The sequence below is a fragment of the Semicossyphus pulcher genome, unplaced genomic scaffold (assembly GCF_022749685.1).
Source record: "Semicossyphus pulcher isolate SPU_LCO1_2020_fin unplaced genomic scaffold, fSemPul1.0.p SCAF_8, whole genome shotgun sequence".
Taxonomy (NCBI): Eukaryota; Metazoa; Chordata; class Actinopteri; order Labriformes; family Labridae; genus Semicossyphus; species Semicossyphus pulcher.
In genome coordinates this window covers 646836-662500 of record NW_027211759.1, presented here as the reverse complement: position 1 = coordinate 662500, position 15665 = coordinate 646836, and the positions used below count along the sequence as shown (strand labels likewise).

General features: G+C 43.3%; 1 protein-coding gene across 1 annotated transcript in view; it reads right to left on the bottom strand.

Annotated features, from left to right (window-relative positions):
- The window catches only part of lamb1a (laminin, beta 1a), a 29888-nt gene that overhangs the window by 1615 nt on the left and 12608 nt on the right, over nucleotides 1–15665 (bottom strand). Inside the window, exons 15-31 of the mRNA XM_069685666.1 lie at nucleotides 15123–15250; nucleotides 14845–14965; nucleotides 13814–14006; nucleotides 12485–12628; nucleotides 11127–11358; nucleotides 9282–9445; nucleotides 8059–8283; nucleotides 7441–7658; nucleotides 7178–7274; nucleotides 5355–5724; nucleotides 4971–5155; nucleotides 4421–4662; nucleotides 3835–4044; nucleotides 3609–3753; nucleotides 2087–2294; nucleotides 1535–1676; nucleotides 1012–1188 (exon numbers count right to left, since the gene is read on the bottom strand). Of these exons, the coding sequence (XP_069541767.1) occupies nucleotides 1012–1188; nucleotides 1535–1676; nucleotides 2087–2294; nucleotides 3609–3753; nucleotides 3835–4044; nucleotides 4421–4662; nucleotides 4971–5155; nucleotides 5355–5724; nucleotides 7178–7274; nucleotides 7441–7658; nucleotides 8059–8283; nucleotides 9282–9445; nucleotides 11127–11358; nucleotides 12485–12628; nucleotides 13814–14006; nucleotides 14845–14965; nucleotides 15123–15250 (3201 nt within the window). The remainder of the gene's footprint in view (nucleotides 1–1011; nucleotides 1189–1534; nucleotides 1677–2086; nucleotides 2295–3608; nucleotides 3754–3834; nucleotides 4045–4420; nucleotides 4663–4970; nucleotides 5156–5354; nucleotides 5725–7177; nucleotides 7275–7440; nucleotides 7659–8058; nucleotides 8284–9281; nucleotides 9446–11126; nucleotides 11359–12484; nucleotides 12629–13813; nucleotides 14007–14844; nucleotides 14966–15122; nucleotides 15251–15665) is intronic.

Here is a 15665-nt window from a genome sequence, read left to right as displayed (position 1 = left end):
TGCAAACTTATACCTTCCCCACTAAAGTTAGCGCGTGGACGCAGGTTTTTCAGACCCTGGAAGACCCGCTTATAAATGCAGATTGTCTCTTTTCCCATTGCCAGTGAAGTATCCTCCTGTCGGTCTCTTTTCTGCTGTGCAACGTCTGACGTCACAAACAGGGTTAGTAACCAGTGAAGATGTTACGGTGGTTAGGTCTTTCTTGTATCTGTTACTCATTCAGTCTGTTTATCAAACTCAGCACGACAAATTTGGAACGATGTTCGAGCGCTGCTCGGACGGAGACGGGCGGAGTTTGTAGCTGAGATAATGATGAGTCGCAGAAGTTACCGACAGAGAATAGCATCGCACCAGAAAGGGGCCGACTATAGCGTGTCGACACGGGTTTGGTGTTCCCATCAATGCCGATCGGAGCCGAGGCGATAATTACCTGGGTCTACTACAGAGTCATGTGACCCAGGTCTGAATGCCAATTTTCCCACTAAGCAAAGAAGCGGCTTTAGAGCTTCATTTGGCGTGAGCTAGCTGTCCCCTGGGACGACCATATGGATGGAAGCGCAAGAAATGAAGAGAGCCATCTGTGCAGATTTTGGTAAGTATCTCACAAATAGCTTAAAGGAATTGCTGTGAGCTGGTCGAAGCAGAGTACAGCATCTAAAGGTCAGTGTCTAGACCCAGTCTCTAGGAACCTATAGATATAGTATCTCTAATATTGTTGGCTACTCAGAAGAAGAGCAATAAGGATCATCCTGAATGCCTCTGAACAAGCCTCCTGTGGGCTCTGGGTAAAAAGGGGTGACACGAGGCATATGGCGCTTCCTAGAAACAAGTTGAGACTCGGTTTTTTCCCTGCTGGGTTGCCCAGGTGATGGCGATTATATTAAGAACTGCCACGAGGATCATCACTGAGGTGTGTCCAGATTTCACCCCACAGTGACTAGTTTTACAGTCCTGCAGAAACAGTTATTCTTCAGACTTGTGTCCTCCACTGTGTGTGACAGGTCAGCTCACCTTCTTGACCTCCTTTGCTATCGTTCCGATGCTCACGGCATGCTGATTGGTCTGTTCAGTGCTCAGAGTGACGTTCAGAGCTTTGTTTCTCAGCAGAGTCACATCCTGCTCGAGCCTTTGCAACCTCTGGGTGGCGTTATTGAGCTTCATCTCTGCATCAGCCGTCTCTGACTCCACCTACAAATAAATAAACTGATCAATAAATCAATACAGACATAAATTAAAAAACCCCACTAAAAATGAGTTATACAGTTCGAAAACAACAAAACAAATGGCATTTTACCAAAGGCCACACATTTCCAGCAAAGCAGGGTCAATCATATGGAAGTATTTTGTGTAGCACTGCGCTATAACAGCAGACACACAAATACACTTAAACACAGCTCCACCTTTGAGTTAACATGTCCATCTTCATTTGTAGACTTTCATAAACTTTCTGATGATGTCATGTTGGTAAACATTCTGTAAACAGTCTGAAGTGATGTCAGTGAAGTACACATTTAAATCCTGGGTCAGTACTTACGGAGGACAGCAGTTTGTTGGTGTTGTGGATGTCGGCAGAGGCCTGCTGGATGGCGCTACTGGCAGCAGTTTGGGCTCTCTGGGCTTCTTCCAGAGCTTGTTTCACCTTCTCTGCAGAGTCCTTTACATCTGCTGCCTCCTCACTACAAAAAAAACAGGAAGATTATTAGAAGCAGTGCGCGAGGTGACACTTTTAATGATTGTTCTCAAAAACAGACAAAGTCTCTTTTTCACAGTGACAGCCTCTTTTTTGAACCTTTTCCAAAGAGGGGAGAGAGTACGCGGCAGAGTGAGGCCGCCTTGGTGCAGCTGGAAACATGTTGGGTTGTATCAGGTGAAACCAGTGAAAATCTTAGTCAGATGATGAAATGTGAAAAGGTGAGACTCGTCAGTCTTACACAGACTGCATTAAAGGAACAGAACCCCTGTGGAGGTGTTTTTCCCTCTCACCACACTGCGCCTCTTCCCACTGCTGTGCTGGAATCAGGCCTTTAATGAGCAAGAACTGTCTCTGTGAAGGTAAAACAGTTCTGGATGAACAGGTAGGACTCACCTGGCTTGGCGGGCCTGGTCTAGCAGGTTCTCGGCTCTTCTGATGTCATCAGAGCTCTGCTGCAGGATGGTCTCAACGTGTCCAAGTTCTCCAACCTTCTGTCTGATCTCGTTAGTCAGGTTCTGCATCTGAGCCGGCGTGGTCGGCATCTGCATGGCCAGAACCTCGTTAGCCACTAGCTCGATGCTCTCCAGGTCTGCAGCGTCCTCTGGAAAACAAACACACTTCGTTTCTCCCCTGAGTGATCATGTGACCTATAACAACAGCTCATTGATCACATGAACATATAACATCTGTTTGTTGGACTTTAGATCTGACTGCAGTTTTTCATACAGTTGAACACTTAATAAGGGAATGTCTTGAGCACTGGGTCTGACTGTTCACTGGAGTCCTGCAGGGATCAGTCCTTGGCCCTTAAATATTCATTATCTACATGCTAACTTGCTAGAATACATTTACTTCATGTCACGTTCTGTTCTACGCAGATAATTCTCAAATCTATCCTTTTATTTCGGATGAGCACAAAAACATTAAGATCAGTTCAAAACTGGTCCTGGAAAGAGATCCACAGAAATGATTCCTAAATGCATGATTCCTAACACTGCAGTAACTGCAGACAGACATGAAGAACACTGCAGTAACTGCAGACAGACATGAAGAACACTGCAGTAACTGCTGAACGACATGAAGAACACTGCAGTAACTGCTGAACGACATGAAGAACACTGCAGTAACTGCAGACAGACATGAAGAACACTGCAGTAACTGCTGAACGACATGAAGAACACTGCAGTAACTGCTGAACGACATGAAGAACACTGCAGTAACTGCTGACAGACATGAAGAACACTGCAGTAACTGCTGAACGACATGAAGAACACTGCAGTAACTGCTGAACGACATGAAGAACACTGCAGTAACTGCAGACCGACATGAAGAACACTGCAGTAACTGCAGACCGACATGAAGAACACTGCAGGAACTGCTGAACGACATGAAGAACACTGCAGGAACTGCAGACCGACATGAAGAACACTGCAGTAACTGCTGAACGACATGAAGAACACTGCAGTAACTGCTGAACGACATGAAGAACACTGCAGTAACTGCAGACAGACATGAAGAACACTGCAGTAACTGCTGAACGACATGAAGAACACTGCAGTAACTGCTGAACGACATGAAGAACACTGCAGTAACTGCTGACAGACATGAAGAACACTGCAGTAACTGCAGACAGACATGAAGAACACTGCAGTAACTGCAGACAGACATGAAGAACACTGCAGTAACTGCTGAACGACATGAAGAACACTGCAGGAACTGCAGACCGACATGAAGAACACTGCAGGAACTGCAGACCGACATGAAGAACACTGCAGGAACTAGGGGAAACATTACAGATATCAATAGCTTGAAAAGCGCAGCAGAACACCTGAGGTACCTGAAGAAGTCATATCTTGGGGCAGTTGTTTGGATGTGCAGACAGACAGATGTTAAACAGGAAGTGAAAGAAACGTACGTGTGAGGAAGTCTCGGATCTGTCTGATGAGCCCTCTCAGCTCCTCGTTGCTCTGGTCCACTTTCTGTTTGGTTCTGTTGGTCTTCATCAGGACGTCCTGAGCGCTCAGCTTTGCCTCGTCCGCTTTCATTTTGGCCTCTGACACCTGAAAATAAACACAGTTGAGAGGATCTACTGCAGTCCACCTGAACCACATCCGGCTGGGGGCAGGACCTGTCTGACTCACCATTTTGGAGAGTTTCTCCACCTCCTCCATGGCACCAAGGATTTTCTGTTCAGAGTCTCTGGCCTTCGTCCAGGCTGTGCTGGCCATCGTCACCACGCCGTCACATCCTTCACCTCCACACCTGGTCCGACCCTCTGCGTCAACACAGCCCAGACCTCCACAGGGAGAGGACATGCACGATTCCTGACCTGATGATGGACTACCGCAGGTCTGCAAGAACCAGGACAGCTCAGCAAATAATGACACACGTCACCTGACAGACTTAAATACAAAGATATGACGTGTATTGATTCAGACCGAAAGTTTCTGAACTCATCTACAGGAGTCATGCATATGTTCTACGGACACATCACAGGGTTGACGCATAGAGACAGACAACCTTTCACGTTCACATTCACACCTACGGGCAATTTAGAGTCACCAGTGAACCTAACGAGCATGTCTTTGGACTGTGGGAGGAAACTGGAGTACCCGGAGGGAACCCACACATGGACTGAAGCGGGATTTGAACCAGGAACCTGCAGCTTACTTTAAAAGAGCTTTAACCAGTTAACTAGAGCAAAACATCTTTTGAGCTTTGTGTCACCTGGTGGCTGATCTCTGATAGGTCCAGAGTCTGCAGCTGTCCTGCCAAGTCGTCCAGTCTCTGAGCATGCTTATTGTGTTTCCTCAGGAACTCCACTCTGGTTCGGTTCAGTTTGTCCTCTGTGAGCTGCCGTAGAGTGCCGGAGGTTTCCACAGGGCTGCCAGGGTCACTTGTGGAGGCGTTTGCATGAGCTTCAGCCGCCTGAGACTGCAGGAAGTACTTAGTGATGCTATCTGTCGCCCCTGGTAACAAGACAGGAAGTACTAATGAGCTGAGACATCTTCAGAAAAGTTAAAAGGAAGTTTTTCTGCCAATGTGCCAAATGTGCTGCTCATGGTGCTGCTCCAAATAAAGAGTACGGTCTGGACCTGCTCTGTTTGGAAAGTGTCTGAGATAACTTGGGTTATGATTTGGCGCTATACAAACATTTGACTGATTGATTGAAGACAGCTCATTAAAAATCTACTGTAGATGTTCTGCGGGCTCAAGAGAACCTGTAGAACATCTAGAAGATAGTAAAAAATAACCCTGAATAATCTGACACCGTTACCTCTGATGTCGGAGTTCTTGATGAACTCCACCTGATCCAGCAGCTCCAGAACTGTCCGCTCCAGTTTCTGAGCATCAGACGTCACAGAGTCCAGTTTAGTTTCTGCAGCCAAGTCCGAGTCCTCCACCTGGACCAGAGTCTGCTCAGTGTGGTTCAACATCCGGCTCAGGGCCCCCATCAGGTCACTGAGGGACACACACAAGTTACATTTACCTGAGCTCTTGTGTGATGCTGGGTTGTATGTTCTACTTCGGATGTTGCTGTCTGATGCTGATGATGTTACATGTGGTGTTGGTCTCCCACTGGGGACAATAAAGTCTAGAGTCTAAGTCTATCTCACCTGGTGTGCTGCAGGTTTAGACTCCAGATTAAAGGTAATCTCACCTGGTCTGCTGCAGAAGCTCCTGGATCTCGCTCAGCGGTTGTGAGGCCGGGTTCTGGTTCAGGAGGACCCGGATATCGGCGACGCTTCTTTCCATGCTGTCGATGGACTTCCTGTATGGTCCGCTGATGCCGCTGGCTTTGAAGGCGTGGACCTTGTTAACGAGCCGGTGCGTCTGATTGGTCAGCTGGCCGATGACCTCGTCCCACTCGGAGAAGCACTGGTGGCAGGGGCGGCAGTCGGGAAAGGTTCCCGAGAAGCCGCGTGCGCAGACGTCGCAGCGAGGACCAGAGACGCCGTCCACACAGACGCAGTGACCGTTTCCTTTGTGACACTGAGGCTGAGAGATCCCACGAGGGTCACAGTCACAGGCTGCGCACACACACACACACACACACACACACACGTCAGTTGTCGTACAGGAAGTGATCAGTATCATGAAGTTGCCAGGGTGACGCGCCATAGAAGATCAATTTGCTGACTGTGATCATTAAACAGACTAGAACAGGAAGTACAGGTGTGAAAGCAGCAGGACTTTTACAAAATAAAAGCCTCTTCCTGTCATTTGTTTAAAAAAAAATTCTTAAAGCCCTTTTTCCGCCTCAGCGCCGTAACGAAGCTCCGCCATCATGCAGCCTTTGTCATTTTACACTGGACCACGCAGCGCTGACGTGAAGCCGCCCCAGCGTGTGTTTTTACAGCGTTCCGGCGTGGCAGAAGAGAAAACGTGCGCGAGGTGTAAACAAACAGCGCGTGCTTCACACACACACACACACAGCGATGTTCCGCCCTGCCGGCTCCGCTGTTCACACATACGCTCTTACGCCTCTGACACTACCTCCGACGCCGGCTCAGAGGCGGAACCACGTCGCCCCACCGTTCAGCCTCTGTGTGTTCTACATAGAAGACAGAACGTAACAGAGGCGTAATAATCCTGCCTTGAACTGGCAGTGTGAAAAGGGGCTTATTACTGTTTCCAGCATGTTCAGCCAATCAGAGACCAGAATGTCACATTAAACGTTTAGTCTAAATGACAAGCAGCGCCTGCATCTTTTATTTCACTGCGACTCACTGTCACCATTTGATCTATAATGCTTTCATTCTGAAGGCGAATTCAACAAACACCTTCAGAATAAAAGTTTGTTCCGAGTTTAAAAACAACCCTCTACAAAATAGAGTATTAAGAACTGATTTAACAAGAAAACACACACACACACACACACACACACACACACACACTCTGCAGATGTTGAACAGGAAGTCAGACGGAATGTCTCTGACCCTTCCTGTTTTTCCAGTAAATGATACTTTGTAGACTGTGTGTGTGTGTGTGTGTGTGTGTGTGTTTGACATCTGGTTTGTATTAAACAGCTGAAACTCCTTCAAACTGCAGAAAAAAACTGAAGGAATTTCATCAGACTTGTTTCAGACAGAGACAGTATATATAAACGTGTGTGTGTGTGTGTGTGTGAGTATACAGGTAGTGTATGCTGTATATTGGTATATATTGATTAGAGAGTGTTTAACCTTATCTGCTTCTCTCCTTCAGTCCATCTGCCTGTCTTTCTGTCCCTCTTTCACCCCCCCACCCCGCTCTAACAGACCCTCTTTGTTTCTCTTTGTGGATATTTGGAGGCTCAGACAGATCTCCCGTCTCGTCTCCATCTGGACTTAATATCAGCAGATCACAGCAGAGGATGCTGGGAGCAGGAATGTTCCCACGATGCAGCGGGGCAGCGGCTGAAGTTAAACCCTGACTTGTTTTTATATCAATCTTTATCTGAACCAACACAGTGATCTGCCTTTTGACAGACAGTGAACACACCATGACATTTGACCTCCGGGTTGCCCCAGAACAGCTCTCGACACTCGCTGCATGTTCTTCCTCCAAAGCCCGGCTTACAGGAGCACTGACCGCTGATCTGTGGACACAAACAACTTTCATATTCAAATTGAGAAATAAAATATATTTACATAATTTCTCTAAAAAAAATTAAACAATTAAACAAAAACATTTCCTTGAAAGAACAGAAAGTAAAGATTAAACATGTTTCAAATGCTTTTATTTTGAAGTTCCCTGTTCATCACCTCATTGCAGGAAGTCCCGTACGAGTGTTCAGGGTCGCAATCGCAGCTCTGACAGCCTCCGCCGCTCGCCATATTCCAGGTGTCAGGTGCACAGCGGTCGCAGTGTTGGCCGGTGATGTTGGGGAGGCAGTGACACTGACCGCTACTGTGCTCGCAGTGACAGTCGCCGGGGGGCGGACAGCTGGAGGGGTCACTGCCCAGCCGGTTACAGACGCACTCTGAGGACGAGAACCAAACCCGATCAGCATTCATCAGCAGGACTCCACGAAACCTCACTCAGTTTATCAGAGGTCGGATCCGAGTTTAAGATTCATGTAGTCAAGATTCACGTTTATTTCAGTCTGATATCATAAACATTTTAAGTTCAAAGATTTTGGGAAGATTTGAACAGAGTTAAAAAATTAGAGATTACAAATTACAACCAGATGATAATCACATTATAATCCATTTTTTGGCTGATTTGATCAATAATTGAATGAGGTTTTGATTTATATTTTGAGTTTTTTTTAAAATATAAATTTAAATAAATATTTATCTGTTTTGGTCTCCAGAGGTGTCACTAATCAGGTCTCCACCCTGAAGCTGGTCACCATGGTAACCCTGTTAAGCTGTACTCACTCCTACAGTCCTGCAGCAGGGCGTTGCCGTAGTAACCCAGCCGGCAGCTCTGGCAGGCGGCGCCCTCGCTGTGGTAAAGGCAGCGTTGACACTCGCCGGTCCGGGTGTTGCAGGACTCGGGGTCCAACATGTCGATGTTGTTGTTGCATTGACATGGCTGACACTGCCCCCCTGCCTCTCCAGGGTTTCCATAGTAGCCAGGTGAGCACTCGTCACAGTGGGCACCTGCAGAGAGACAGACATCAGCTGCAGCTCTGAAACTTCAGCTCAAATCACCAAACTTGGTGCTTCCATCTCTTCTTCATCGACCAACGGTTGAACGACCTTCACTGACTTCAAATGCTTTTACTCTTTAGAAACTGTTTTACCATTTCAGTGTTTACACAAACAAAACTTCAAATACTTTCTTCAAAAACACTTGAACTCCTTTCATCGTTAGTACTTAAACTGACATTCAAGGTGCAAGAAGTCCTTACACACAGATTTACTTTATATCTTTCAGAGTTCGGACATCAGTCAAGTCCTCTTTTGGTTTGTCTTAGAACTTAACAGCTTAGACTTCAGTTCAGTTCAAAATTTCAGTTCAACTGCTTACAGTTAGTTTTTTCTAAACTACGTTCAGCTTCATGTGCTTTCAGAGATTCAAATGCAACACCACAAACACAGTTACAGGTTTAAAACCTATGTATGTTGGTTTTCTTGTTCCGTTTTATAACTGAAGCTTTGATGGAAATGTTGTCTTTAAATACCCGACAGCCAATCAGAAGTCAGAGTTATCAGGTTGGAGGTTTGAAGTGGAAACAAAAAGAGAGTTGGTGATTCATGCATCTGTCAGCGGAACACCTCACTTCTTGCTGTAATAACAGAGTCACATCACATTCCAGCTTCTGTTTACATGAAACTGAATCACAAACCTGCTGCTTCCTCTCTTCTAATTAAAACCCTGTCTGTGTCTGCAGGGCAGCTGCTGTTTGACTCACACTAGTTATACAGAAACCCTCTTACTGTGTTTAAATAATAATATCAAGTTTCTAAAGACGTTTTCCAACTGTTGGTCTTTAATCAAGTTATTATCAACATTTCTCTCTGGATGGTTCTTCAAACTCTCAATTTAATTAAACATTCAATTATTGAAAAAAAATCGGATCTCAACCTCTGATCCAGGTGATCACTGGTTTTATTCCCACCTGGACGACAGTAACTCACTGGAATAAAATTCGTACCTCTGTATCCGGTGTTGCACACACAGATGGCCTGCTGAGAGTCATCACCACGGTAACAACTTCCTGCAAACTGCCGCAGGCTGCCAGGGCCGTCTGGACACCTGCATGGACGGCAGTGGTCACCTGACCCCAACACTGGGTCCCCATAATAACCATCCAGACACCTGGTCAAAGGTAAAAGAAAAATGGTGAAATTACCTCTTTGTGACACAGGAACAGAATCTGCAATCTGTGACAGATGTGTTATATAACAGGTGTGTTTTATCACAGGTATGTTTATCACAAGTGTGTTTATCACAGGTGTGTTTGTCACAAGTGTGTTTATCACAAGTGTGTTTATCACAGGTGTGTTTATCACAAGTGTGTTTATCACAGGTGTGTTTGTCACAAGTGTGTTTATCACAAGTGTGTTTATCACAGGTGTGTTTATCACAAGCGTGTTTATCACAGGTGTGTTTATCACAGGTGTGTTTATCACAAGCGTGTTTATCACAGGTGTGTTTATCACAAGCGTGTTTATCACAAGCGTGTTTATCACAGGTGTGTTTATCACAGGTGTGTTTATCACAAGCGTGTTTATCACAAGCGTGTTTGTCACAAGTGTGTTTATCACAAGTGTGTTTATCACAGGTGTGTTTATCACAAGTGTGTTTATCACAGGTGTGTTTATCACAAGCGTGTTTATCACAGGTGTGTTTATCACAAGCGTGTTTATCACAGGTGTGTTTATCACAGGTGTGTTTATCACAAGCGTGTTTATCACAGGTGTGTTTATCACAAGCGTGTTTATCACAAGCGTGTTTATCACAGGTGTGTTTATCACAGGTGTGTTTATCACAAGCGTGTTTATCACAAGCGTGTTTATCACAAGTGTGTTTATCACAAGCGTGTTTATCACAAGCGTGTTTATCACAAGTGTGTTTATCACAAGCGTGTTTATCACAAGCGTGTTTGTCACAAGTGTGTTTATCACAAGTGTGTTTATCACAGGTGTGTTTATCACAAGTGTGTTTATCACAGGTGTGTTTATCACAAGCGTGTTTATCACAGGTGTGTTTATCACAAGCGTGTTTATCACAAGCGTGTTTATCACAGGTGTGTTTATCACAAGCGTGTTTATCACAAGCGTGTTTATCACAAGCGTGTTTATCACAAGTGTGCTTATCACAGGTGTGTTTATCACAAGTGTGTTTATCACAGGTGTGTTTATCACAAGCGTGTTTATCACAGGTGTGTTTATCACAGGTGTGTTTATCACAGGTGTGTTTATCACAAGCGTGTTTATCACAAGCGTGTTTATCACAAGTGTGCTTATCACAGGTGTGTTTATCACAGGTGTGCTTATCACAGGTGTGCTTATCACAAGTGTGTTTGTCACAGGTGTGCTTATCACAAGTGTACTTATCACAGGTGTATTTATCACAGGTGTGTTTATCACAGGTGGGCTTATCACAGGTGTGCTTATCACAGGTGTGTTTATCACAGTTGGGCATATCACAGGTGTGTTTATCACAGATGTGCTTATCACAGGTGTGTTTATCACAAGTGTGTTTATCACAGGTGTGTTTGTCACAAGTGTGTTTATCACAAGTGTGTTTATCACAGGTGTGTTTATCACAAGTGTGTTTATCACAGGTGTGTTTGTCACAGGTGTGTTTATCACAGGTGTGTTTATCACAGGTGTGTTTATCACAAGTGTGTTTATCACAGGTGTGTTTGTCACAGGTGTGTTTATCACAGGTGTGTTTGTCACAAGTGTGCTTATCACAAGTGTGTTGTATTACAAGTGCTTTGTACTAAAGATGTGTTATATACCAGGTGTATTATATGAAAGGTGCAGCTCACCTGTCACAGGTGTGTCCGGTGCTGTGCTCCCTGCAATTGATGCAGCGCCCGGTGTCGGAGTCGCAGTCGTCGGCATGTCCGTTGCAGGTGCAGGGTTGACAGGTTGGGAAGCCCCAGTGACCCGGCAGACAGCGGTCACACTGACGGCCGTACGCTCCAGAAACACACACACACTGACCGGTCAGCTGATCACAGAATGAACTCTGTGACCCCTGAGGGTCGCACGCACACGCTGAGAACACACACAAAAATACAGAGTTAATATTCAGTGTGTTGATGACCTGCAGGTAGTGACTGCAGTTTGTCAGCAGGGGGTGCTGAAGCCCAGAATATCATGTATCAGTAATTACAAGTTAACAGTAAATCACTCATACAGGAGAATAATCATGTATAACATGATTTACAGGCCTATTCCATCAAAGCAATTTATACAGAACATCATTATCACTTAATATTGCTTATTAGTATGTATTGATTATTAGTATATATTGATTATTAGTACATATTGATTATTAGTATATATTGATTAGTACATATATTGATTATTAGTATATATTGATTATTAGTACATATTGATAATTAGTAAGTATCAGTTATCAGTATATATCGATGATTAGTACGTATTGATTATTAGTATGTATCGATTATCAGTATATATCGATTATAAGTACGTATTGATTATTAGTACATATTGAGTATTGGTATATATCGATTATTAGTATATATCGATTATTAGTATATATCGATTATTTGTACCTATTGATTATTTGTACATATTGATTATTAGTACATATTGATTATTAATATATATATATATATATTGATTATCAGTATATATTTATTACCAGTTTATCTTGATTATTGGTATATATTGACTATCAGCATAAATTGATTATTAGTACATATTGATGATTAGTATATATTGATAATTAGTAAGTATTGATTATTAGTACATATTGATAATTAGTATGCATCGATTATCAGTATATATCGATTATTAGTACGTATTGATAACTAGTACATATTGAGTATTAGTATATATCGATTATTTGTACCTATTGATTATTTTTATATATCAATTATTAGTACATATTGATTATTAATATATATATATATTGATTATCAGTATATATTTATTACCAGTTTATCTTGATTATTGGTATATATTGATTATCAGCATAAATTGATTATTAGTACATATTGATGATTAGTATATATAGATTATTAGTACATATTGATTATTAGTATATATCTTGATTATTAGTACATATTGATTATCAGCATATATTGATTATTAGTATATATTGATTAGCAGAATATCTTGATTAGCAGTATATACTGATGGATTGGGTTCTAACCTCTGCATCCGTTGGGACCGAACTGGAATGTGACAGGAGCACATCTGTCACAATTCCTGCCCACCACATTGGGCCGACACTGACACTGACCCCCGCTGGGGTCACACACAGTGCTGAGGGAGCCCTGAGGGTCACACTGGCATTCTGGGAAACAGAGTCACACAGAGACACACATCAGAGAACCAACAAGCTTAGACACAACAAAACATCCTCCTCAGACCTGAGAGACGGTGACAGATTTATGAGACGAGAAGACGAGCTAGGATGAAGAAGAAACCAGTGGATACATGTTCACGAGGATCATCAGGACAGAACATCCGAGTGAGATTCACAAAGATATCACTCTGACATGAACAACAACAAACAAAGATTAACAACAACAAAGAGTGACATCACTCAGGGAACTCCTGTGCGATTTTTCATTGATTTTTCATATTCATGAAAGATATCCATCGTGCTTTACTGATATCATCCTACAACAGAGACTGATCAGCACTGAAGCCTTGCATTTATTGTATTTATAAGAAATAAAAGTAAAGTGAATTGTGGTTTGATATTTATTTTTATTTGCTCCATAAGTCCGTTTGAAACCGTTGTGGCTGCAGCAGAAGAAATACGTCTAAAACTGTCACACACAAACTAAGAAAACATCTAAGCAACAAATGAATTTAATGTTATACACCAGGGTTAATACGGGCAGATCTATTTTGTTCTAATGTTGAGAAAGTGATTTTATAAATCTTGATTTATGCATTTACACATTTTGGTGACAGTTTGCCTGTCGTCCTTCCTGCACCCAGCAGCTGCAGCCGAGTGGATTTCCGTCTGTATCAACTTCCTCATATCTTTCTAAAATCATAGTTTCTGAGTTTGTAAAATACGCTCACAGCATACCTGTCCTATATGTGATTGGTCAGAAACTACAGACTCCGCCCCTTTTTTATGAGTGGCTCATAGAAACCCTGGGTTGACCTCCTTTGTGTTACTGAAGATAACTAACCATAACCTGGGTATGCTATACCTGTTCACCATCACCTGTTCACCCACAGCAGTTCACATGTTCACTATCGCAGCTCACCTGCTCACCATCACAGCTCACCTGTTCACCTATTCACCATTACAGCTCACATGTTCACCATCGCAGCTCACATGTTCACCATCACAGTTCACCATCACAGCTCACCTGTTCACCATCACAGCTCACCTGTTCACCATCACTGTTCACCATCAGGGTTTCAGGTGTGTCCTTCAGGACCTCTGCTGTTCTGAGATCAGACAGTAAACATGATGATTAAGGTGGAGCTGTCAGATTTAAGGTAGGCTGTTTACCTTTAGCTCCCTGATGCAACATGGCGGAGATGCTAAAGATGAAGTTCCTGCAGATGTCGGTCATCGGGGACTTGATGACGCCCTGACTGTTCTCCAGACAACGATAACGCTGGAACGTGTCCCAGCCACTGGAGTCCCCGCCCTCTGAGGCTGAGAAGATCTCCAGGTTCTTACAATGAGGCATCAAGACGATCTGAGGACGAAGAAAACCAGACTGTAAGCAACGTCTACAGGTGTCTTTATTTCACAAACTAACACCAGCACGATCGGAGGACGAAGAAAACCCAGAGACCTAACCTAGTTTAATCCTAACCTCGGTCTAATCCTAAACTAGTCTATTCCTAACCCGGTTTATTCCTAGCTTAGTTTAATCCTAACCTTGGTCTAATCCTAAACTAGTCTATTCCTAACCCGGTTAATTCCTAGCTTAGTTTAATCCTAACCTTGGTCTAATCCTAAACAAGTCTATTCCTAACCCGGTTAATTCCTAGCTTAGTTTAATCCTAACCTTGGTCTAATCCTAAACTAGTCTATTCCTAACCCGGTTAATTCCTAGCTTAGTTTAATCCTAACCTTGGTCTAATCCTAAACTAGTCTATTCCTAACCCGGTTAATTCCTAGCTTAGTTTAATCCTAACCTTGGTCTAATCCTAAACAAGTCTATTCCTAACCCGGTTAATTCCTAGCTTAGTTTAATCCTAACCTTGGTCTAATCCTAAACTAGTCTATTCCTAACCCGGTTAATTCCTAGCTTAGTTTAATCCTAACCTTGGTCTAATCCTAAACTAGTCTATTCCTAACCCGGTTAATTCCTAGCTTAGTTTAATCCTAATTCATTTTTTTTCCTTCTTGCACCTTGAACTGCCTCTGTGTTTGAAACGTGTTAATTGAATGAAGCTGCGTTTCCTGTTTTAAGGGGAACACTTAAACCTCGGTGGTCCATCCCTTGTTGTTTTCTACTTTCTAACATTTTCAGATTTAACGATCGATCACTGTTCAGATTTATCTCTAATGCGAATCCTGGTTCTCACCGAGTCGATGAGCGTGTACGGAGACTGGACGTCACTCAGGGCTGAGTACAGCGGCAGACTAAGGCGGACCGTGTAGTTCAGACCAGATTCAAAGCAGACCGATCTGGGAAGAACCACGTACCTGAGGGGACAGACAGGAAACACTGAGACTCACAGGTGTTCACTTTTTAACCCCTGTTCTGTCACTGTAAAAAACTCAAACATCACGTCATTTGAAGTGTTTAAACATTACCTTGTTCTGACTGATTTATTTCAACATGAAACCACGGCGACATTACCGTGAGCCGGGGTGAAGTGAGATCATCTGGTTGTCATCATCGGGGACTGTGTTGACACAGCGACTGTCTGCTCTGATTGGTCCAGGTCTCATCACTGTCATCAGAACCTCCTCCCATTGGTCCGGCAGCTGCAGGAGAAACAAACACATAAGTTTATATTCCTATGGTTGTTTTAAAATCATTCACCCTTTAAAACACACACAAAGGTGAGGCCTATAAAATGATGTTCTTAGTATGAAATGAAATGAATGAATGAATGAATGAATGAATATCAAAACTGTTATTTTAGATATTGTTAGGACTATAATTATTATTCCTATTTTCACACTCATTATTAATAACATTACTGTGTATTAGGGCTGTCACTTTCCCAAAAATCAAAAATCAAGTTTAAATTAATTCAACGTGATAAAGAATCATATTGGGGGGGGTCTGACATACCGAGCTTGTCTGTCTGACTGTCTGACTGTCTCTCTCCCTCCCTCCCTCTCTCTGTCCGTCTGTCCGTCCGTTCTTCTTGCTAATTTATTATTTGCTAATCTT